The following is a 23726-nucleotide window of genomic DNA, read 5'->3' as shown; positions in this document are numbered from 1 at the left end:
CTAATGCGGTATGTAACGATGTTAGCCATAATCCAGTCAACATCAAAGGACTCTCCATAATTCTGGCGGGTCAATGGTGAATTGAACGGCAGCCGGCGACCTTGAAACGAGACATAACCAACGCCACCTATAACAGAAGTCGATTGGTGTTGATTTTAAGCCCAAACAAACCGGGATTTGAGAAAAAATCGAAAATGGGTGGATTTAGGTTTTAGGATTTCCTAGATTTAAAGGTTAAGTGATTCTGGGTTTTTGAAAGAAATAACGGAGGGATATGGGATGAGAAGGAGGTGGGTATTGTGGAGTGAAGATTTTGTAGAGATTGGGGTTGTTTGAAGCGTCACCGCCAGCAAAGGGTCTTGGGGCGGCTAGGGTTTGGGATGGGATTTGGGAGAGACGAGGGAGATGAGAATGAAGTATTTTCTTAGGGTTTGGGTGGAGGGGGGGGGTTATAACAGTTATATGGGAAAAAGATAATTAGTTCGTGGCCTTTAGATCTAAGGTAATCAATGGTGGGGATCAGCCCGGATTAAAACGGAGTCATTTTATTTTAAAGTGGGGGTTGGACTGGGTCAGACTTTGCAATGGACTGGGGGGATGTAAGGCAACTGGGCCGTTTAGAGTTGGCCCAGTCTGGTTTTGAAACTCAAAATGGCCCCTTTTCCTTTCTTTCTTTCAATTTCAAAATTAACCCACTATTAAGATACCCAAATAACCTTTGCACAATTAAACCACTAGAACCAAATATCCAAAAATTAACTAATAATCACACTAATTGAATTATTAACTAAGATGTAAAGAAAAAATTATTAATGTATTTTTGTTGTAATTTTCATGTATTAATTCTAATGATTAATGAGTGACTAATTCCTAAAATGCAGTTAAACCTAAAATGTCATGAAATGAAGATTTAAAATTTTTTAAGGCATTTTCTATGATTTTAAGATATTAAATATGCAACTAAATGGAAACAAACAATTAACAAGAAACTCCTAGAAATTTTATAAAAATTAAAAATAATTAGAAAAAGTCTATTTTTTTGTGGATTTTGTAGGAGTATTTTTCATAGGGCAAAAATTACGTGCTCACAGCTGCCCCTCTTTGCTCGAGAACATGAAGAGTTTTCAGGCAAAGATAAAGTGAGGAATTATGAGTAATTTTTACCCGTTAGACACTCCATTTGGAAGTTTTGAAAAAGTTTGACCGAACCTTGTTTCGGAGGTTGGTTACATATCCCTGACTATAAAGGAATCAGGTTAGTGTAGTTCTGGGAATTTTGGTAGCCGGGACTACCAAAAAGCTGTGATTTCACTGCTGTTGCTCTTGTTATTATTTGCTGAACTTTTTGTTACACCAAAATCAAAATGAAAAAGAAACTAAACAAGCCTACCAGCCAAGAGTTACGAGATTTCTATCTATGAGTCTTCTGAAACGTGATCTTGAGTCTTGATTGGTTCTTGATGCAGACTCTGATTTGGACCTTGATGCTTGCTAGCTGAAGGTGCTAGTTCATTCTTCTACGGCCTTTTCTGATCAAAACGCGACATGCAGTGCTCGTGAATTTAGTCTTGTTTTGAGCGGTCCCCTTCCTTTCATTCGCTTCTGCATTTTGGATTCACTTATTTTTTTCTTTTATTATGGATTGAGACTTCTTCTTTTGGTCATCTCGAACCCTTTGCCTCGAGGTAAAACCTTCTCAAACACCATAACAAACAAACGAACGAAATATTTCTGCCCCAGTTTTCACTAGGAAAATTTCGGGAGTTATTTGTAGCAAAACTCTATACTACTTCATTATTAAAAACAATAAAAAGGTCAGGATTGGTGTGCCCTAAGAAAACATGATTCTTTTGGAATGGTGTATCAACTCAACTAGGGAGTGAAAACCCTATGTCAGAAAAGAGACTGGGGAGTGGAGGCCCTATGTCTAAAATAAAATCAAATAGGGAGTGGAGACCCTATGTTGGAAAAAAGACTAGGGAGTGGAGACCCTATGTTGGAAAAGAGACTAGGGATTGGAGACCCTATGTCTAAAATAACAACAACTAAGGAGTGGAGACCCTATGTTGGAAAAGAGACTAGGGAGTGGAGACCCTATGTCTAAAATAACATCAACAAGGGAGTGGAGATCCTATGTTGGAAAAGAGACTAAGGAGTGGAGACCCTATGTCTAGAATAACATCAACTAAGGAGTGGAGACTCTATGTTAGAAAAGAGACTAGGGAGTGGAGACCAAAACCTGGAAGGTCACTGATCGCTGCCAACTCCACACTACTATAAAGTAGGAAGAGAGGGTCGCAATAGCTTTTACCCGATATGAGGGTCGGGATCGAATTCCTCAGAGAGCTAGAAATTGGAGCTGAGTATCTATCTAGACTAGAGTCGTGTAATTGTTCTAAATGTCACTTCCAACATTTTTGGTTTTTTCAATTATAAACTACTATTATCAAACTACTAATTGAAACTAGATTATGCTACGGAATAATTGCTAAAGTTGTATCTAATGGGAAGAAGGGCACTAGGGTCGTGACATCACCTAGGTGGCTAATTGACGGGTAGATGTTACTAAGGTTCGATTGACATAATTGGGGCTTATGCTATAACCGTTGCACAACTGTACCCACTCTCACACCTCTCGGTACAGAGAGTGATTTTGCCCAATTGACTCTCTCGAGACCAAATGGGTAGGCAGATTAGATCAAGCAACTAGGGTTCAAGTAGGGTGATTACTCTCTCGAGGTTTAACCCGTTAATTGGGACTATCATTTCTCATGAGTCCATCCCAATTCCTTGTTGGGTCAATTTTGGAGACTTAGACTCTCTTTCTCAAGAAGAGTCAAATCCACAAAGCATAAATCAGTGTTTGCAACCACCAATTCATAGATTAAAACATAAAATCAACCCAAATAGCAAACACCCATAATCAATCTAACCCTAGATGGCAACACCCATCAATTACCCACACTAGGGTTGAGCCACAACCCTAGCTAATGGGTTTAGCTACTCATGCTTGAACAAGAAAATAGAGAAATAGATGAAGAACAAGACATATTAATTAAAGTACAAGAATCTATCGTTAATTTGAAGCTAAGATGCCAAAACTGGCTACAAATGATGTTTTCACGAGCGCAGCTACGTTCTGGAATTAACTGCTCACCTAAAAATGGTAAAATGTTCTATTTATACTAGGCTGAAAAAAACTGGACAAAAATACCCCTGCGGGGTCAGTGCGGCCGCATGAAATGGACCGCGGCCGCACTAGGCTCTTTGACTTCAATTCTGGGCTCTATGAACTTGGGCTCCGCGGACCGCGTAGAATGGACCGCGGCCGCGGAGGCAGCTGGCGCGGTCCGCACAATCACGACCGCGGACCGCATGGCTTGTACTTGGCATAATTCCATCTCTCTGAATCTCTTGTCCGCGGACCGCACAAAAAGGTAGTGCGGCCGCGAAGCCTTTACCGCGGACCGCTAAACATGTACCGAGGCCGCTTTGCCTGAAGCCCACTTTTGTCAACTCTCTGAATCATCTAGTGCGGCCGCATTCGACTTTGCGCGGTCCGCACTAGGCTTGTTTGCCCTCAGTTTACTTGGTCTTTGATACTTGAGCAGGTTTCACTCCTTTTGAGCCGATCTTTGACATTTCGTCACTTTGTTGATCAAACCTGGAATCAAGTACAACTTATGAGCCTTTTGGGGCTATTTTGTAACAATTTATATTCAAAGCATAGGCAAGTAGGAGCATAAAACACGTTAAAATCCCTACTTATCAGTCACCTCAAAATCTGCAGGGTCAATAGTCAAAATCAGATCAATTTCTCCTATTGTGTATCTTTTGACCCCGTCAAAAGCTCGCACGTAGACGTTGTTAGCCCGAATTCTTTCTGCTCCGATCTACATTCTCTAGAGTGTTGAGAGAGGGCAAATATCGAACCCGGAACCACTATCTAGCATCACTCTCTTCACATAATAGCACTCGCATTTGATAGTAAGGTGGAGGGCTTTGTTGTAGGCGGCTTTCTCTGGGGGCAAATCATCACGGCTAAAAGAAATCCTATTGACCTCAAAAAATCTTTCTGCCAGTCTCTCCAATTGTTCAACAGAAGTATCAACCGGGACATATGCTTCATGCAGTGTTTAAAGGAGGAGTTTCTGGTGTTTATCCGAACTCAGCAACAGAGGCAAGAGTGAGACCTGGGAAGGAGTCTTCCGAAGTTAGTCAATTATTAAGTATTTTGAAGTTTTCATCTTTCTGAAAAATTCTTCCGCTTCCTCATTGCTTACAGGCTTCTTGGATGACAACCGTTTATCCCTGTTCAATTTGGACTTCTTTAGCTCTTCTGGGGTATGGTATCTCCCAAATTGATTCATCTCGTTCACTTCACCCATAACTTTTTTCCTTTGTAAGTAACAACGACTCTCTTGTAATTCCAGGGGACTGCGGTGGGATCTTTCATGGGACTCTGTGGTGCGCAGCTGCTAACCATGGGCTCAATCAGCCTTGGTGAAATTACCGGCCCCCGCGCCACATATGTACCATTTGGCACATACAATCTTGGCATGTTCAATGTAGCCTTCCTTTCCTCAAATTTCTTGGGAGTGTTGAGGATGAGCTATTCTTTTCTCAGGGCCTTAGGAACATAAAGAACCACGCTCTTAGCAGGTGTTGCCCCATATTTTATTTCAACAGATTGAGGAACTGGCGTGACTTTCTTCTCAGTTTTGGCCTGTTTCATCGCCGCTTTAGGTCTTGCCTCTAAATTGGCAATGGCAACGATGGCCTTTAATACTAGATCAAACTCCTTGTCATCACAAATCATTCTAATGACCGGCCCATTGTTGTGAGCCAGTAATGGATTGTTAGTTACATTAGGAACCTCCTCGTCCCTTAGCACAACTCTTTTTTGTTCAATTAGGCTTTCGACTGCTCTCTTGGGGGTCCAATAGTCTTATGTATCATGGCCTTCTACTCCTGAATGATGTACATCTGCTACCGACCCGGTATGATGGGGATTCGGGATTTTGCCGATTGGGGGGTACAGGTTGCAACAGACCTAGTTGGATCAACTTCTGGAGCATACTGGAGTACGATTTACCAATATGGGTGAATTTGTTTCTCCCGGGAGGCTCACAAGGATATGAATTATGTTAGTGTGTGTTTTGTGGTATACGGGGGGGGGGGGGGGGTTATATGGAGCTTGGTAGGGATGGTTATTTTTGGGAGGTGGAGCTCGGGCTTGGTTGTAGTGCTGTTGTGGTCGTGTGTAAGGTTGAGCATGGCGGTGCCACGGCATAGGCTACATCTTGGTGTGGATAATAGTGTTGTGGGGTTCCTGGTGGCATATAAGAGTGGTCAAAGGATCGGCAAGGTCCTCTCGAACCCAAAGCCATCATGGCTCCCTCCTCCCTCTTTTTGCGATTAGCCGAACCCCCTGAGCCATTCTGAATGGCTTTCGATGTAGCTTTCAAAGCGGCTTGACTCAATATCCGGCCAGTTTTTAGACAGTTCTCTACCATCTCCCCGATCTTGACAGCCTCAGCAAATGGCTTGCCCATAGCTGACATCATATTCTGGAAGTAATCAGCTTCCTGGGCCTGCAGGATGACTGTAACCATTTCTGCTTTGTCCATGGGTGGTTTTACTCTGGCAGCCTGCTTGCGCCATTTGACAGCATATTCGCGGAAACTTTTCGCAGTTTTCTTCTTCAAACTAGCCAAGGAATTTCTGTCGGGAGCGATGTCTACATTATACTGGAATTATCTGACAAAATCTCAGGCCAAATCGTCCTATATGTGCCAGTGGGAGATTTCTTGATCCATATACCACTTCGAGGCGATGCCTATCAAGCTTTCTCCGAAGTAGGCCATCAACAACTCTTCTTTCCCACTAGCCCCTCTTAGCTAATTGCAGTATCTCTTTAAATGAGTAATTGGGTCTCCGTGCCCATCATACTTCTCGAACTTTGGCATTTTGAAACTGGCAGGTAGATGAACATTTGGGAACATGCACAAATCCGAATAGGAAATACTATTTTGGCCACTCAGGCCTTGCATGTTTTCCAAGCTTTTTTCCAAGCTTCTCATCTTCTGAGCTATCTTGTCGTGCTCGGGGTTTCTAACTGTTCTTTCTTGCTCCATCGGAGACTCATAGTGTGGCTATTAGGCATACGAGTCTGGAGTTACATAAGTCATATCAGGTTGAAATTGCGGGCCTTGGAAGGTAAATGTTATGGGTTCAAAGCATGGCATGGGTACGGTTGGTTGTGCCATGGTAAAGACTGGCAGTGCGGTAAACACTGTTGAAGGTACCCATGAAAACGGTACATGGGGCGGACCTCAGAAGGTATACCGATAAAGTTGGATGATATAGTAAGGTACCCAAACGGGACGAATGGGTTAGTCATAGGGATATTGGTGGTTCCACCCGTCCTGGGGATCAGCTCGGGAAATCCAGGGATTGCACTTCCCATATTTCCAACATGCGGAGATGCAGCCTCTTGTTTTCTTTGACAGTGGCCGATTCAGGTTGTGACATAACCGGTGTAGCATTATCCTCAGGATTGATGATGCGGAGATTACTTTCTGAAGACATTGGAACCCTTCTTTTGGATCTTGTAAAATAGGGGTGAGAAGCCAGATTACCGACAAAACCAACCACCTGAACAAAACCTGGCTATAATTTGCACACACAACACCCATGTCAGTTTTGAGACATTTAACTGATAGGGAATCGCACGTTGGGGATGCAATGCACCTAAATAGTTAAACGCTTCTAAATTGTTTTTGCAACGGCTGCGTGTTTAATCCCGGCTTTTCACTATCTCTTCCTCACTTTTTCTTTTGTTTTCACTCTCTTTCTCTTTTGTTTTGTCATTTCTGGTTTTTTTCTGTTGTTGTTACTCCTGATTTTTTTTTCTTTCGTTTTTATCACAGTTTTCTTCCTTTTCTTTTACTTATTATCTCTTGATCCTCTCTCTTTTTGCTGATTTTTATTCATATTAATTATGGCTATGATCGAATTCGATGGATATTGCCAACATATCATAACAACGCATGAATCAGATCATTACGTAGTCCAGGAAAAATATAAAATGAAAGCAAAGAATTTTTTTAGGACTTTCAACATTTCATTAAAAAATCTTTTTGGTTTTTTCATTACAAAGAATCAAAGACATTGATAACTGACTTAAAGAAAAACGTACAGACTTTAAACGAAATAGCAACAGACTGAAATGAACGAAAAGACAAACAGACTCGATGCGAGGAAAAAGTAAAATACAGACTCAAAGACTTGAACAATCAAGAACACATATGTGCTTCAAAGGTTATTCCGGGGGCCCGCGGGACATCAGTCGGTCTCGGTGGGCCTTCTTGTAAGCTTTTCCTGAAGGAGCTCGAGGTCGGCCATAACCTGGCAAGCAAAAGATAGTACTGAGTGGAAGAACATAGCTCGAGTCATATTTTCACACTCATGGAATTTCATTGCTGCGTAGTCAGCTATTTCCTTGATTCTTAGCTTGATGGCACCCTTCTCTTGGAGCAATCATCCAATCTGTTGCTCCCGAACTTACACTGTTTGCATGGCCTCGTTGTTTTGGTCTTGCAACTGTAGTGCACTTTCTTTCAATTGGTTAATCAATGCATAACAATGTTCTCTTTCTGCTTTGAAGTCCTTTACCTGCTGACCCATTTTGTTTTCGAGGGTGGCCGGCTCTTTCCTTAAAATCGTGACTTCTCTATCATATCTTTGCTTTAACTAGTGGGCCAAATCTTTCTCGGCCTTTGTTAGATCGGCCGCATAGTCATGCACTTTTCGCCTCAGGTTGCTTATGATCCTTTCATCTCTTTCACTTCTCACGGGCGTCTCAGTAGCTATTTTCATTTCCCGGATCTGAGCTCGGAGGGCTTCGTTTTTCCTGGCCAATCTTTTCTTTTCTCCTTCATCTTCAGCGGCTTGCAGCCCATTTTCAAATTTAATGTTTCTGACTTGACTCTCTAATTTTCTTATGGTGGCACGGTATTCCTACTTTTTGGCTAACCAGATCCACTTTTCTTGTGCTCCGTCAGTGAATTGTTGGACATGGGGTCTTTTGGCGAGTTGTTTTGGCTCTTGATCCACCCGAGCTCTCTTACTATACCATGTTGTGTAGTTAGACTCTACCTCACCAGATGATAAGTCCCGCACCTGAGTCTGTGGCTCCGAAAATCTACGTTGATGCCAAATTTGTCGGACCTTTTCTTCCGGAAAAGCAGCCCCTGGGCGTAGCTCAATAACTTGTGCACTCAGATCTTCGTCGTGAGGGACTGTTTGATACCTTCCTAATTGGCATAGAACTCGATGTGGAGCATATGACTGAATACTCTGCAGACCCATCAATAAGAGAAAGCACACTTCGGCTGACATGTATATAACCTCGTTGACGCCAACTGAAAGTCCACTCTATTTGATTTATGGTTAAAGAACCCAGATGTGTGAACCATGCTTCAGTACCTTCTAGCAACTCATAGCCTTTTACCCTGTTTTCATACTCTTCGATGCAACTAAGCTCGGTTAATCCGTAGTTCATGTATCCCGGGGGGTGACAGAGATGCTCCACAAGCCATATTTGCAAAAGCAGATTACAACCCTCAAAGAATTTTGCAACAGCTCGGCAGGCAGTTAGGGCTCGATAGATCATCGGCACAAGATTACCGTTAGCCTTCTTGACCAAAAAGTCAGCTATCCCTGCAAGTCCCATCTCTATGTGTCCGTCACTCTTTGGGCATACTAGAGTGCCTAAGAATGCGACTACGAAGGCTAAACCTCTGCATGCTTCCCACTTGTTTTTTTTACCTTGGCAACTCAAACCAGTGCCTGGAGCTTCAAATCCATGGGGGTCCCTATGCCGGCTATATAAGAAATGGAATGTACATAAATTTTCGGCCAAATTTTCATTTTTAAATTGCCGATTAATGCTCAAAAGGTCCAAAAATTAATGAGGAGTCATAGTTCTAGGTGTTGTTGGATATTGATGTCTAAGACACTCATCAAAACCAGCATAACCTGCTATCTCCTCCAGCGTAGGGGTCATTCAAAGTCTGAGAAGTGAAAAACATTGTGCGCTGGGTCCCAGAATGGTATCAGTGCCTCAATTATATCGACCCTGGGCTTAATCTTCAGAAGACCGGTGAGCCCACCTAATACCTTAGTCACAGAACGCTTGCTGACCTCCCCCGGGTCATTCCACCACATGTGGAGTCTTAGTGGAATCTCATCTACGATCCGAAAAAGAAAATTCTAATGGTACTCATTCTGCACGCAAATTGAGGACAAATGATAAAAAACTAACACATTTTTCAAAACACAAAATGGCTAATTTTGAAAAGTCAGTTCATTAAACTCAGTAACAAAACATGGTTTTTTTTGCAAATACGGCCCTTCAGCACTTGAAGAAAGTTTTTAGGGCTGTTTCTGCCAACGGAAATTGATTAACAGTAAAAGACTGATTGGGTTGACATCATGGCTATTCTTGTGAAAATAGCCTTCTCGCGTCCGAGAAGAACGTTTTAAGGTTATTTTGACAGGAACGGCCCAGGGTGATGGCCATGTTTCAAAAAGGTTCTTATTTTGGTCAATTTTGCAAAAATAAGGTCGGACCTAATATGGGTTGCCTACGTATCTCACATCTAGTGAGAATCAAATTCGCGTAGTTCGGTAAGTGTTGACACAATAGAAAAACATAACCTTTTGAAAATATTTGGCTTATTTTTAAATGACTTTTCTTTTTTCTCTTTTATTTTCAAAATTTCGGTAGAGTTTTGGGATTTTTCAAATACCTGCATTTTTCAGAATCGGGGTAAATTTTCTCTCTCTTACCTCACTCTTGGTTTTTTTCTTGATTTTCTTTCCCTACTATAGAAGCCGGTCAACATGCAAGCCGAGAAAAATAAATGCACAAGTAGCACGTAAAATGCATCAGGGTGGTCTTTAATTTAGGTACACCTGTCCTAGACGGACCCAACCCATGTGTTGAGTCCCCAAAGTCAAATGCACGTGATGCAAACAAACGTTCCTACTAGGGATCCGGCATGAGGTTATGGTATTCTAGGTTTGAATCCTAGGGTGTGTTGTTCTAGACCTGGCTTACCCGAGCGGACAACTCGAGCCGAGGGGGGGCAGCGTACCGGAAATACAGAAACTTCACCATCTTTGCAACTTGTCGGATCCTCGTTCTAAAATTGGGGGTACGACTCTAACCGAAAAAAAGCCACGCGAAGCGCACGCTTCCCAGAATATTTAGAAGTCTCAGAGAGAAGTAGGGTGTCGTAGCTGTTTTATCTATAGTTCACGGTAATATCTAAGCGGTAAAGAGCGGCATTTAGCACATTAGGTCCAAACATGTAATATCAGACAATAAAACAACAAGCCAAGTATAAAAGTCATGTAAGCTCGAATTCTGAATTTTGAACCAGAAGTTCTGGGTTCTTATCCCTAGCAGAGTCGCCAGAGCTGTCACACCTCCTTTTTCCGAAGATAAGGGGATTTTTTCCAATTAAAGTGACATTATTCGAAATGGATTATTTATTTAATTAGATTCGCCACTTGGGATAGTTATTGTGGTGTCCCAAGTTACCGGTTTATTTTAAAATCCGAAATCGAGAAAATTGACTCTATTTTACGGTCCGCGAATACAGAAGATCAGGTAAGGAATTCTGTTAACCCGGAAGGAGGTGTGAGGCTCTCCCGAGTTTCGTGATTTTAGCACGGTCGCTCAACTATCAGTAATTGGCCTAATTATCTGATTTAATACACATTTAAAACCTATTGTGCATTTTTACTTTTTAATCGCTTTTAATTATTTAATTAACCGCTTTTAGTATTTATGGGATTTATTTAAATAAATCGCGATGTCGCGCACTTATTGGTTTTGTACACATCGTGAACCATGCCACGTGAAACGAACCTGTGATTCACAATATGTTTATTTTAATTATTATTTGAAGATATGGTCGAGTCGCGTGAAACACACACTCGAATTGTGGATTATATCATGGCTATGCCACGGGACCGTACCCATAGTCATGATGATTTTATTAATCGTGCCTAAAGCAAACTACAATGTTCAGAATTATCTTCCTAAGTTGCTTTGAGATTTGTGGTAAGGTCATGATCTATGAAAAGTTCTTTGTAAGATCAGTTATTGGATTTACTGGGAGATTCACTCCCTTGACCAAACGAGAGAAAATCAGACAAATTAATTTATAAGAAGTGGGTTAATCGCAATTATGTTAAGAGACTAAGTCAATTCATGAAAGGAAAATGAGCCAACCACGTTTGAAAAAAAAAATAAAGACGATTGTGTTCCAAAAATTCCAATAACGCTTTGGCTATGTTGGGCGGGTATAAGCGAACATGGACCAAGTATGGGGTAAAATATACAAGGATAAATGATATCCAAATGGGCCTTCGCACGAAAGCCTAGTTATGTGATGCTGTCCTGTTGCTGACTTCCTTTTGAAGTCTGGGCCTGAATGAATGGGCCTGGCTTCTATCATGGCCATGATTTTTCAATACTCCATTATCAATTTCTTCAAAAAAAAAAAAACATAAGAGCAAGAAATCACATAAATTCCTACTTAACTTCAATTGAACTTAGTTAAACATGAACATCATATTATCACTTATCAAACATAAATAAAGATTCGCAGATTTTATTAAGCTATACATTATAAATCCTAATCTGCTTGGTTCATTAGAGGTCATTTACTGATTCCAGCTTTGGCAGTAAAGTTGTGCAAAAAGTATCACCATTTCTTCAAACTTCATATCTCAAAAGTTAGTACTCAAGTAATCCACCTAAAACTCTTTTAAACAGATTCCAGAAAAACAAAGTGGTTTCCAGATCTAAATCCTCATGCTTTTACCTTAACCTTCAAATTAAAGAAATCTTTACTAGGCAACCTCAAGTCCATTTCTTCATATATAGTGTAAAACCTTACAATCTCCAATAAGAAAGCAATAAAATGAAGACACTGATTTTCTAATGGCTAACATACATTAGATCAAATATATGTCGACTTAGCCATAGCTAACAAGTAAATTTCTATTTCTGACTTAAAACACAAAGGAATCACTACAGGCACACTAGATTTGGATCATTTTCATCTAAAACAAATTGCACAAAAAGGAAATAGTGAATCATGAATATTCATGGGGATTATGAAGGATCGGCACGATCTCAAGCCTTAAAACATTACAAATCAATTAACAGGGAAATTCATAAACCACAACTCAACTTCATTACCGGCAATCATATTATCATGAAAATTTCATTCATTTCATAAGTTAATAAGGAGTAGGCAAAATACCTGGAAAAGATGAATATAGAGAAAGGATTAGAGCCCAATAGAGCTGAAAACTCCAGAGAGAAAAATCAGCTACAAAGCAAGCAACAAGCACAGCCAAACATGCCAGAAAAAGAACAGCTTCAAATATGCGCCCAAAAATTTTAACAGGGACTCGAAAAGCTGAGGAACCTCTTCTTTTTTGAAGTTTTCTTGAGAATTATTCTTCGGATTCTTAGCTTTTGTAAGTATTCTGTGTGTGTAAAGATGCAGAGATCAAAAGATGCTTAATATGAAGGTGTATGTGAGTTTTTATGAATAAAAATCAGAGGCTGTGAAAAGAATCTATCAGCCCTCCCCCCCCCCCCCCTAAAAATTTAGGAAATGGCATCTTTTGCAACTGAATTGGACAGCTGTCTTTTTCAGATATTTTTTCTTTTTTTCAGCATCTTTTCTTAACCAATTTGGACAGTTGTCCATCATCTATTCTTTTTCTATTTTTCTCAGACCCTTAACTTCTGAAATTAACCCCTTTTGACCTCTGATTTACTGCATTTTAACCCCTTCCAAAACTTTTCATCAACTAAAAGAAAGATTCCCTAAGTTTCTATCTCATTTACCCCCCTTAAGTTTCAATTAATACCAACTAGTGCCTTTACCTCAACCTACTGTCCAATTTTATCCCGTAGAATCAATATTTACTAAATACCAATTAATTGATCTAAATTGATATTAAGCTATCAAGTACAAATTAATCACAATCAGCAAACTAGTTGACCTATCAATTAAGCATATGCGTAATTAAAACCATAAACTAATTAATCGATTAAACTTCACGTAGAACTAAATCAAATAATTATTCAGAAAGCTAAATTATTTCCAATTATTAACCTAAGCATGTTGTCAAACTAATAATTAACAAACTAAGACACAGAATTAGCAACTCTATGGAATGAAGAAAAGATGTAGAGGATTACCATGTGAAACATTGTTGATCAGAAAGAAAAGAATTCCGGACGATGGTCGGCTTCGCCACACAAGCACTGGCTTACGCTTGATGGTTTAACTAATGATGTATGCGACGATGTTAGCCATAATCCGGTCAACATCAAAGGACTCTTAACAGTTTTGGCCGGTCAATGGTGAATTGATCGGCAGCCGGCGACCTTGAAACGAGACAAAACCAACGGCAACCTATAACACTAAATGAGAGAAGTCGATTGGTGTTGGTTTTAAGCCCAAACAAATCGGGATTTTGTGAAAAAATCGAAAAGGGGTGGATTTAGGTTTTAGGGTTTCCTTGATTTAAAGATTAAGAGATTTTGGAGGTTTTTGAAAGAAATAACGGAGGGATATGGGATGAGAAGGAGTGGGATTATGGGGTAAAGATTTTGGGGAGATTGGGGTTGTTTGAAGCGGCACCGCCGGCAAAGGGTCTTGGGGCGGCTAGGGTTTGGGAGGGGATTTGGAAGACATGAGGGAGATGAGAGTGAAGTATTTGCTTAGGGTTTGGGGGGGGGGGTGTTCTCGGACAGTTATAAGGGAAAAGGGGAATTAGTTCGTAGCCATTAGATTTAAGGTAATCAATGGTGGGGATCAGCCCGGATTAAAACATGGTCATTTTATTTTAAAGTGGAGACTGGAGTGGGTCAGACTTTAGAATGGACTGGGGGGATTTAAGGCAACTGGGCCATTTAGAGTTAGCCCAGTCTGGTTTTGAAACTCAAAATGGCCCATTTTCCTTTCTTTCTTTCAATTTCAAAATTAACCTACTATTAAGATACCCAATTAACCGTTGCACAATTAAACCATTAGAACCAAAGTATCTAAAAGTTAAGTAATAATCAAACTAATTGAATTATTAACTAAGATGTAAAGAAAAAATATTAATGTATTTTTGTTGTAATTTTCATGTATTAATTCTAATGATTAATGAGTGATTATTTCCTAAAATGCAATTAAACCTAAAATTTCATGAAATGAAGATTTAAAAATTTTTTATGGTGTTTTCTATGATTAAGATATTAAATATGTAACTAAATGCAAAAAAACAATTAACAAGAAACTCCTAGAAATTCTATAAAAATTAAAAACAATTAGAAAAAATGTATCTTTTTGTGGATTTTATAGGAGTATTTTTTGTAGGGTAAAAATTACGTGCTCACACCAGGCCCTTGCAGGGCCATTCCTGTCAATCACCCTATTATGAGCAATTATATGTTTATCTTTTAAGTGACTAATTAATTAAAAAATTATACATAAACTAATGCGTTTATAGAAGTTAAATAAACTCGTCCAGAAACAAAGAATGGATCAATGGAATAACAAAAATGGAAAGAAAATGCTTATTTTTGGTATAGTCTAGTCCCCTGTATTTCGCGGGTCCGATAGGTAAAACGGTTTTTTCTCATTTCATTTTCCTCGTAAAGCAGCAAATGCCAACTTACGTAATCAAGATTCGTCCATCTTCTCCCCCCCATGAGCAATTGATTCTACCTCAGGTTTGTTACATCTTTTACCTATGTCCACAAATCTTTTAATTAATTAACATCATTTGATTATCACATAAAAGTGCACGTCAAATTTATTGAATCTCAATCTGCATGCAAATCATATTGACAATACATTGTCGTTCTTATTTTTTTCTGGCATTGATGTTTTGGTTTGTGAAATGAAGGTATAGTTGATCTTGTGCTCAGTGGGGATTGATTTGAAAAAGCACCAAAATTAAGAAAAATGTCTGGTTTTGTTGGTGTTGTTGTTTCTGATCAATGGCTTCAGAGCCAATTCACCCAAGTCGAGCTTCGTGGCCTCCATTCCAAAGTATGTTTGATATTCTGTTCTTTAATTTTTTTTACGGCTAGAAATACATTTTTTTCTTATAATATGTTAGCTGAAATTTGGTTACAGTATGTTTCTGCGAGGAATGAATCTGGAAAGGTCACATTGGGAGATCTGCCGGACGTTATGTGCAAACTTAAGGCCTTCAAAGATATTCTTACTGAGGATGACATTAGCCACATATTAAGCGAGTCATCTTCTGATATGACTGAAGAAATCGATTTTGAATCCTTTCTTCGGGTGAGTTGTAGGCAATTTTATCGCGTACTTGTAATAATTTCCTCGTTCTCTAATGTTATCTAACAATATATTTGGTATTCAAAAGGAATGAATTACAAACTTGGCTTTAAAGAATAGCTAAGAGTTTATCGGAAACAGCCTCTCTACCTTCACAAGGTAGGGGTGTTGGGCTAAAACTACCCTCCCCAGACCCCATTTGTGGGATTACACTGGGTTCGTTGTTGTTGTTGCTTTAAAGAATAGCTGAATAAATCAACTTCAAATGTCATAAAGTTCATGGTTCTCTAATTTGCTTTGACATGTTTGGCTTTCATCTTCGTTGCATCGTTATTTCAAGGACGATTAAAAGCAATGAGCCTATCAACCTGGCTTAATATGAAGTTCGATCTCTTATACCTTACTTTGTTATTCTTTTATTTTCTTATCTTTCTCGAAGTGCTTCTCATAAGTTCGTTGTATCAACTGAAGTGATGGAAAATAAGTAACCGTATATGTATGTTTATTATGGCTAGGCATATCTTGATTTACAAGGACGAGCTACTGCTAAATTGGGGAATACGAAATTGAAAACCTCGTCCTCTTTCCTCAAGGCCAGAACAACCACAATTCGTCACAACATTAGTGAATCTGAAAAGACTTCATATGTTGCCCACATCAATAGCTTTCTCAGAGATGACAAGTTTTTGAAGGATTATCTTCCTATTGATCCGTCTACCAATGCACTCTTTGATCTGGCAAAAGACGGTGTTCTTCTATGGTAAGTGTTAAGGATGCAGCATACAATGATTCTATTTCACTTGCATGTTTATTGATTCATTTGCTAAACCATGTAATGCAGTAAGCTTATCAATGTTGCCGTCCCTGGTACTATAGATGAGCGCGCTATTAATACCAAAAAGGTTCTTAATCCATGGGAGAGGAATGAGAACCACACTCTTTGCCTCAATTCTGCCAAGGCTATCGGTTGCACAGTGGTCAATATTGGCACGCAGGATCTAGTTGAAGCAAGAGTATGTGAAATCTGCACGATTTACATATTTCAGTAGTTTTGGCACATAACATTTATATTAATCAATATTATAGCTGCTGAAGTTTCTTGTGTTTTTTTGTTCTCTTAGCCTCATCTGGTTGTTGGGCTGATTTCTCAAATTATCAAGGTATCTTTCTGCTATATACCTGTTCAATATGCTCGTAATGCAGCAGGAATCATTACTCATAATTTTTGATGTTCTTGTTTTGAAATATCAGATACAACTATTAGCTGATCTCAATTTGAAGAAAACTCCGCAACTTGTGGAATTGGTGGAGGACAGCAAGGTTGCTAATAGTTGATTGGTTTCCTGTTTCGGTTCTAATGCTGCACCTCCTGGTTATTGGGAAAGTTGCTGCCATGTGACTAGGAGGTCACAGGTTCGAGCCGTGGAAGCAGCCTCTTGCAGAAATGCAGGGTAAGGCTGCATACAATAGACTCTTGTGGTCCGGCCGTTCCCTGGACCCCGCGCATAGTGGGAGCTTAGTGCACCACACTGCCCTTTGTTCTAATGCGGCACCTTGAAATTCATGCTAGATTAAATTTTAGCTGTAAAATTTGCAGGATGTGGAGGAGCTGTTGGGTTTACCTCCGGAAAAGGTTTTACTGAAATGGATGAACTTCCATCTAAAGAAAGCAGGCTATACGAAGCAAGTCAATAATTTTTCATCTGATTTAAAGGTGAGATAGTTCTAAAAGTTCGATATCAAATTAACTTTTCAGGAAATGGTAGCATTACATTTCAAAGGAGATTTTTCATTTCCTAAACACGGAGTTTACACTTATACTGCAGGACGGAGAGGCCTATGCTCATCTGCTTAATGTTCTTGCACCTGAACATGGTACAACCACCACACTAGATGCTAAAGATCCAACTGAAAGAGCAAATTTGATTCTTGAGCAAGCAGAGAAAATGGATTGCAAAAGATATGTTACTCCACAAGACATTGTAGATGGATCCACAAACTTAAATCTTGCATTTGTTGCACAAATATTCCAACACAGGTAATAACTAAAAAGTTCTTTTCCATAGACCAATTATCTGAAATTTCTCTCTTTAAATAATGCGGAAGATGTTGATACATCCAATATAATTTTTTAGTTTCTTAATTTTATAGTCCGATTTCATAGCAAGATATAAGGAGAAAAAAAAATCCTCACGATGAAAGTTGAGCTAAATTAAGCCAACTCTCAAGTCAGCTTAGTCTTTGTTAACATTCTGCAGTAATGTGCAGTCTAGACTAAGAAATGGAATATGAGGCTTGCTGTCCTACTTAACTTTTCAGTCGACCGAGCTATGTATACTTTAGCGTGTAATGACATTATATTATTCCAATTTGCATTTTTATGGAGCCTAGGGACTAGGGTTCAATGACTCTGTTCACTCGTAAATTCTTGCTTCTTTAATGTTTTTTTCATTTAGTTTCTTCAATAGCATTACATATGTTTGTGCACTTGTCTGTAAGTCCATGATGGATATTGGTAGCATGTCTGAAACTGAACTCTGATATGATCAAAAGCAGTGTGATGAATGTTGATGCGGTTGCAACGTGTTAATTCTGTCAATTTAGTCTTCTAGTTAGCGACAAGGATGCTCATAGCAAATATATAAGCAGGTCGATTCGATTCAGTAGTGAATGTTTCTACCTCTAAATGATTTGATATCATTTGGTAAGAGAAGTAAAAACTTCTCTAGAAAAAAAATGAAACTATGAAAGCACATATATTGAATGAATGATTATGTGAACCTAGTTTTATGCAGTTGATGCATTTGATGAATATTAAGATAATCTATTAAGGCACCTTGTTGTTTTCCCTGGAATTAATGCTTGTAGACAACTACAAGATATGCGTAGATGTAATATTCTTGATTTCTGTATAATGGTTTTATACTTCAATGCATCTTTCGCTTGTTTTTAGTATAATCTTTATTAGAAATCGCTGATGATCTTGGAGTAACTAACATGTTAATATTTTATGCTTAGTGTAGTTCATAATGGTGTACTTTCCCATCTATAAAAGAGTCCCCTTTTTACCATGATCTAGGAATGGATTGTCAGTGGACACGAAGAATATATCTTTTGCTGAGATGATGGAAGATGATGCTCAAACATCTCGAGAAGAAAGATGCTTCCGGTTGTGGATGAACAGCCTTGGAATTGATACTTACATAAACAATCTATTTGAGGATGTGCGAGCAGGGTTGGTGTTCATTGTTTCTTTGCTGAACATTATTAGACTTCATAAATATGATTTGTTGATCATCCTCTTATGCATAGGTGGGTGCTACTGGAGGTACTCGACAAGATTTCTCCAGGATCAGTCAACTGGAAGCAAGCAACAAAACCCCCTATTAAGATGCCTTTCAGGAAAGTTGAGAATTGCAACCAAGTCATAAGGATTGGAAAAGAACTGAATTTCTCCCTTGTCAATGTAGCTGGAAATGATATTGTACAAGGAAACAAGAAGCTCATATTAGGTAAAATTATATTTTGAACCTCCCTTTACTTTCCAATGTAGCTAAACTATATGCTACCGGAGTAGATTCTTTATAGTGAAGGGCAGCCCGGTGCACTAAGCTCCCGCTATTCGTGGAGTCCGGAGAAGGGCCGGACCACAAGGGTCTATAGGGCCGGACCACAAGGGTCTATCGTACGCAACGGCATTTCTGGAAGAGGCTGTTTCCGCGGCTCGAACCCGTGACATCCTGGTCACGTGGCAACAACTTTACCCGTTACGCCAAGGCTCCCCTTCAGATTCTTTGTAGTGAAGATGATACTATTACAAACATTTGGCAATGTGCCTTAAATTATCTAGTCGTTATTAAATGTTCTATTATTAGAGAAGTAAATGATTCATTTTCTGTTTTCAGCCTTTTTGTGGCAGCTAATGAGGTTTACAATGCTGCAACTATTGAAGAACTTGAGGTTTCATGCCCAAGGAAAGGAGATAACAGATGCTGACATCTTAAATTGGGCTAACAGTAAAGTGAAGAGTGCAGGCAGAAAATCTCAAATGGATAGCTTCAAGGTGATGAAGAAAGCATCAATACTGATATATCAGTTTCTAATTTCACAATGTCTGAGTTTTCTGTTTTGTTTTGTTAGGACAAAAGTCTATCAAATGGGATGTTCTTCCTTGAACTTCTTAGTGCAGTGGAGCCAAGGGTCGTGAATTGGAGCGTTGTAACCAAGGGAGAAACAGGTAAACACTTAAAACATTATGGTTCATTTATTTTCGACGCAGGATCCATTTACTAGCCATCGTTTTTGCTTTGCATTTTTTTTTCCCTGCATTTTATGTTCCTATTTTTCCTATGATCTCCGTGGTGAATCTAATATTCTCTCCTTTTGTCCTTTTATTATCTTGAGCCGAGGGTCTTTCGGAAACAGCCTCTCTACCCCTTCGGGGTAGGGGTAAGGTTTGCGTACACACTACCCTCCCCAGACCCCACTTGTGGGATTTTACTGGGTTGTTGTTGTTGTTGTTATATATTCGTAAATAGAAGTTCAGTATATCCACACCTCGTTTTCATTGGGCTTCATGAACATACAGTCTACGGTCCCTCTACCTCCCTCGGGTAGGGGTAAGGTTTGCGTACACGCTACCCTCCCCAGACCCCACTTGTGGGGCTCCACTAGGTTTGTTGTTGTTGTTGCTTCATGAAAGTACTGATGACTCTGATTGCAATTGCAGACGAAGATAAAAAGCTTAATGCAACTTATATAATCAGTGTTGCGCGGAAACTTGGATGCTCCATCTTTTTATTGCCAGAGGATATAATTGAGGTACCATTTGAGATAACAAATTGCTTTATTATACCTGCATTTTGTATATAGGCTAGATGTTCATCATGTGGTTAAAGGCTTCATTTTGTTGCACTTAAGTGCTTCCATTACAGATATCATAGTTCTAACGTTCTTGCTGCTATTCTGTAATATAATTGAGTACATACTGAAAGTAATCAGCGGTTATACATTCAGACATGCCATATCGTGTAGACAAGTTATATTGAATGCTACAACTCAGATTCATTCAGAATCTCTTCCAATGAATCGCATGAAAATCAATTTAGACAGACCTATGAGATTAGTGATCTCTAATTTCGATTTGTATTTAGCATTACATATCAAGAATGGCATCTTAGCAGTTTCTTGTCTATGAAATATTAGCTTTCAAAGAATGGCATCTCGTGTCTGCCAAAGATTCAACAGTCAGCCTTTTGTGCTGAAGAACAATGTGTGTGTGTGTGTGTGTTCATTTGGAACAATGTGGTCATCACTCCGGTCTTGGTGGTGTTTAAAACAAATATAAAGCTAAAGAATCAAATCTTTTCCTTGACAACAAATTGACTTTGGCAAACAGGTAAACCAAAAGATGATCCTTACTCTAACAGCAAGCATAATGTTTTGGAGCTTGCAACACAAAGGTGGAACGCCAGAGACCATCCTTGAAGAAGACGGTGCTGCTTCCGATGAATCTCCAGCAGCAGCCACTGATGGTGAGAATGCTTCTTCCTAAGCCAAAAAAGGAGCAGCAACAAGAGAGATAGAAATTCATGAAAATAAATACTAGATATTATCGTTCGTATTGTCACTGATGGGTGGGAATGCTTCTTCTGATTTGGTCCTCAGCTTTTGTTTTCAAGAGGACAAATCTCATATAGTTGGTCAATATGTCACTTACCTATATAATTCGTTTAGTCGCTACTATTTATCACCACAAAGTGGTTAGGATGGTAAAAGGGAAGAACAAAGTAACTATATATTTTTTTTCAGAATCTTTAGGCTCCTTGGACTTAACAGAATACCAGGGATTTCAAATAGACAGCTATTGTTTTTCCTTAACAAAACTGATATGAGATTTGAATGTCAATCTCACCATCAAGATTTATAACAAGCAAGTTTAAATCAGATCCTTCTACTTCAGGCATAATCAAAATCCTTCAAATATTTGTTCTATGGCAACAACAAATCCAGCAAACCCACAAGTGGGGTCTTGGGGTAATGTGTACGCAGACTTTACGACGCCTACCTTGTACAGGGCGTAACGTCTACATACATACTACCCTCCCAGACCCCACTTTTGGGATTACACTGGTTTGTTATTGTTGTTGTTGACTAAGAACACCATTATGAGTCCGGAATTCCATTTCTGGGGAAAATTTGAGAAAATATTAAATAACACAGTTTCAAGACTCAAGCAATAGTCCTACTGTTTATTTATTTTAGATTGGTCCTCTGGTCAAGTACAATTGCATGGATCAGTTCGTTAAGAGGAATTAAAAGAATAAGAAAAAAGATATTGTTCCAATCGCTAACAGGGGAAGAAGAACTTCACATATAAGATCACTTTTATTTCCTGCTGTAAAATCCTCCTTTGCTACATTAACAAACGGCACATTTATAAGATTAAAAAAATAGAAAAAATAAAATTCATATGAGTTCTTGTTCATTTGGTACAACAACAGAAGATGACACGATGTTACTTGCATTACGTTCAAGTCCATCAGCTCTTTCTTGTTCTGCAATATGCATGAGCATCTCAAGGCGCTTGTCAAAAAGTAGTGCACTCTCATCTCTCTCATCAAGTTCGGCAGCTTCAGCTTCTAGCCATTTCTCTCGCAGATCATCCAAAACATTTCCTTCAGCTGTGTTCATCTCAGCTCCTGGAGCACTAGGGGCAGTTGTACGAAGTGATGAATCCCCAGATGGTGGTGGGAGGGTCAAAAGCATTGCCCTAAACTCTTGAGTATCCGCAAATGTCTCAAAGTTACATGCCATTGCATCTAGACAATACTCCCGAATCTTAAAAACACCATACCTAAAAGAGAAAAAACAACTTGAATAAATTAAGAGAAAACAACAGTAATAGCCCAGACAGAGTCTTAAATCTGAGCATTCTCCTTTAGCTTTCCTACGGTGCAAAAATAAAAGCATCTACATAGGATTGCAGAAGAAACACCCAATCTATTGGCTTAACACTAACCCTCTTCCAAGATGCCACGTCAAACATGTGATTGAGTATAAATTTCCTTTTATTAAACAAGTCCATGATAGGCTTGGATCAAAGAGAACATATGGTGTCACTATCAGGGAAATACTTCCTAAATGAGTTTCTCCTTGCTGATTCAAGACATCTCATATCTCCATATCGGCAATGAACTCTCAAAAGACCACACTGGAACTATGTATATGGAACTGGATGAACATGCTAGTACTCAGAACAAGCCTACCAAACCTAGACCATGCTTGTGCTCTAGAAATGTCATGACATACACTGTAATAAAGAAGCTAATGGTGTTGGAGAGGTTTCTTTTAAGGTTTAAGTCACAATTGACTCTAAAAAGGGCAGCCCGGTGCAATAAGCTCCCGCTATGCGCGGGCTCCGGGGAAGGGCCGGACCACCAAGTCACAATTGACTCTGATTTTCATAAACCAACTATTAGGAGTTTGAGAGCAGTCACAATAATCTATTCTCAGTTTTTAAATCAAACAAAAAAAGCATCAAGAAAAATGCATATTACACTACAGACACCAAATAAAGCTGGTGTACAGGAATTTTAGCTGGTAGCTCAAACATCCAAAAAGGGTAATTAAAATATGGTCATAATCCACAACCAAAGAGATCAAGAAAATCCTTGAGCAGAAATTGGTATGTACATTCAAAGAATGTGTATACCTTTTTTATGTATATAGGTATATAAAGAAGGAATATGGCTGAAGAAAACAGATAGCACATACATGTCTGATAATACCAGCCAATGGCACAACTCAGCAGGAGGAACCATTTCCAAATGTGGGAGCAGTGCATCAGCTACTACACGTTTAAGGGGAAACAACAGGTACCTTGAAGCAGCATCAAACATTTCTTCAGCCTGATAAATGAGATTATGTGCATCAAAAATTACTATGTGAGAAATCAACGCAGAGGAGAAAGAAACAGAATTTCCTATTCCTTAACTAGAACGGCTACTTCTAATTAGAAATTCAAGCAGCATACTTGATCAAGGTCGATGTCCTTTAATCCATCAGTATACCTGGCTAACAAAAATATGATTTTGTTAGCAAGAGGTTGAAAAATGAAACAACGGAAATAAGTACAGCTGAAACTTGAAAGCCAAGTCATATGTCATTTAGAGTCACATCAAAGCGAGTTGGTGAGTAAAACTGGTTATCAGTTAAAGGTACAATCACGTCAATGTTGATGATGCATGCAACAGAGTAAATCAAGTTCCTTTTTTTAAAAGGAAAAGGAAGAAGGAAAGGGGGGGGGGGGGGGGGGGGGGGTTA

General features: G+C 39.2%; 2 protein-coding genes across 2 annotated transcripts in view; one reads left to right on the top strand and one right to left on the bottom strand.

Annotated features, from left to right (window-relative positions):
* LOC109226641 (fimbrin-5-like) lies at window positions 14719-21347 on the top strand. The gene is made up of 15 exons (XM_019391461.1): window positions 14719-14824; window positions 15001-15146; window positions 15234-15404; window positions 15917-16161; window positions 16243-16414; window positions 16523-16561; window positions 16653-16721; window positions 16999-17115; window positions 17228-17439; window positions 18481-18636; window positions 18714-18913; window positions 19307-19464; window positions 19542-19638; window positions 20131-20222; window positions 20800-21347. The coding sequence occupies exons 2-15, from the start codon at window positions 15060-15062 to the stop codon at window positions 20953-20955; spliced, it is 1971 nt and encodes a 656-aa protein (XP_019247006.1). The 5' UTR covers window positions 14719-14824; window positions 15001-15059; the 3' UTR covers window positions 20956-21347.
* LOC109226640 (BTB/POZ domain-containing protein At2g04740) overlaps window positions 21763-23726 on the bottom strand; it is a 5221-nt gene continuing 3257 nt past the window's right edge. The window contains exons 3-5 of the mRNA XM_019391460.1: window positions 23437-23473; window positions 23178-23311; window positions 21763-22257 (exon numbers count right to left, since the gene is read on the bottom strand). Of these exons, the coding sequence (XP_019247005.1) occupies window positions 21870-22257; window positions 23178-23311; window positions 23437-23473 (559 nt within the window). The 3' untranslated portion in view covers window positions 21763-21869. The remainder of the gene's footprint in view (window positions 22258-23177; window positions 23312-23436; window positions 23474-23726) is intronic.

Source organism: Nicotiana attenuata, chromosome 6, assembly GCF_001879085.1.
Source record: "Nicotiana attenuata strain UT chromosome 6, NIATTr2, whole genome shotgun sequence".
Classification (NCBI taxonomy): domain Eukaryota; kingdom Viridiplantae; phylum Streptophyta; class Magnoliopsida; order Solanales; family Solanaceae; genus Nicotiana; species Nicotiana attenuata.
The sequence above is the reverse complement of the archived record's forward strand: the minus strand, read 5'-3'. Positions and strand labels throughout refer to the sequence as shown.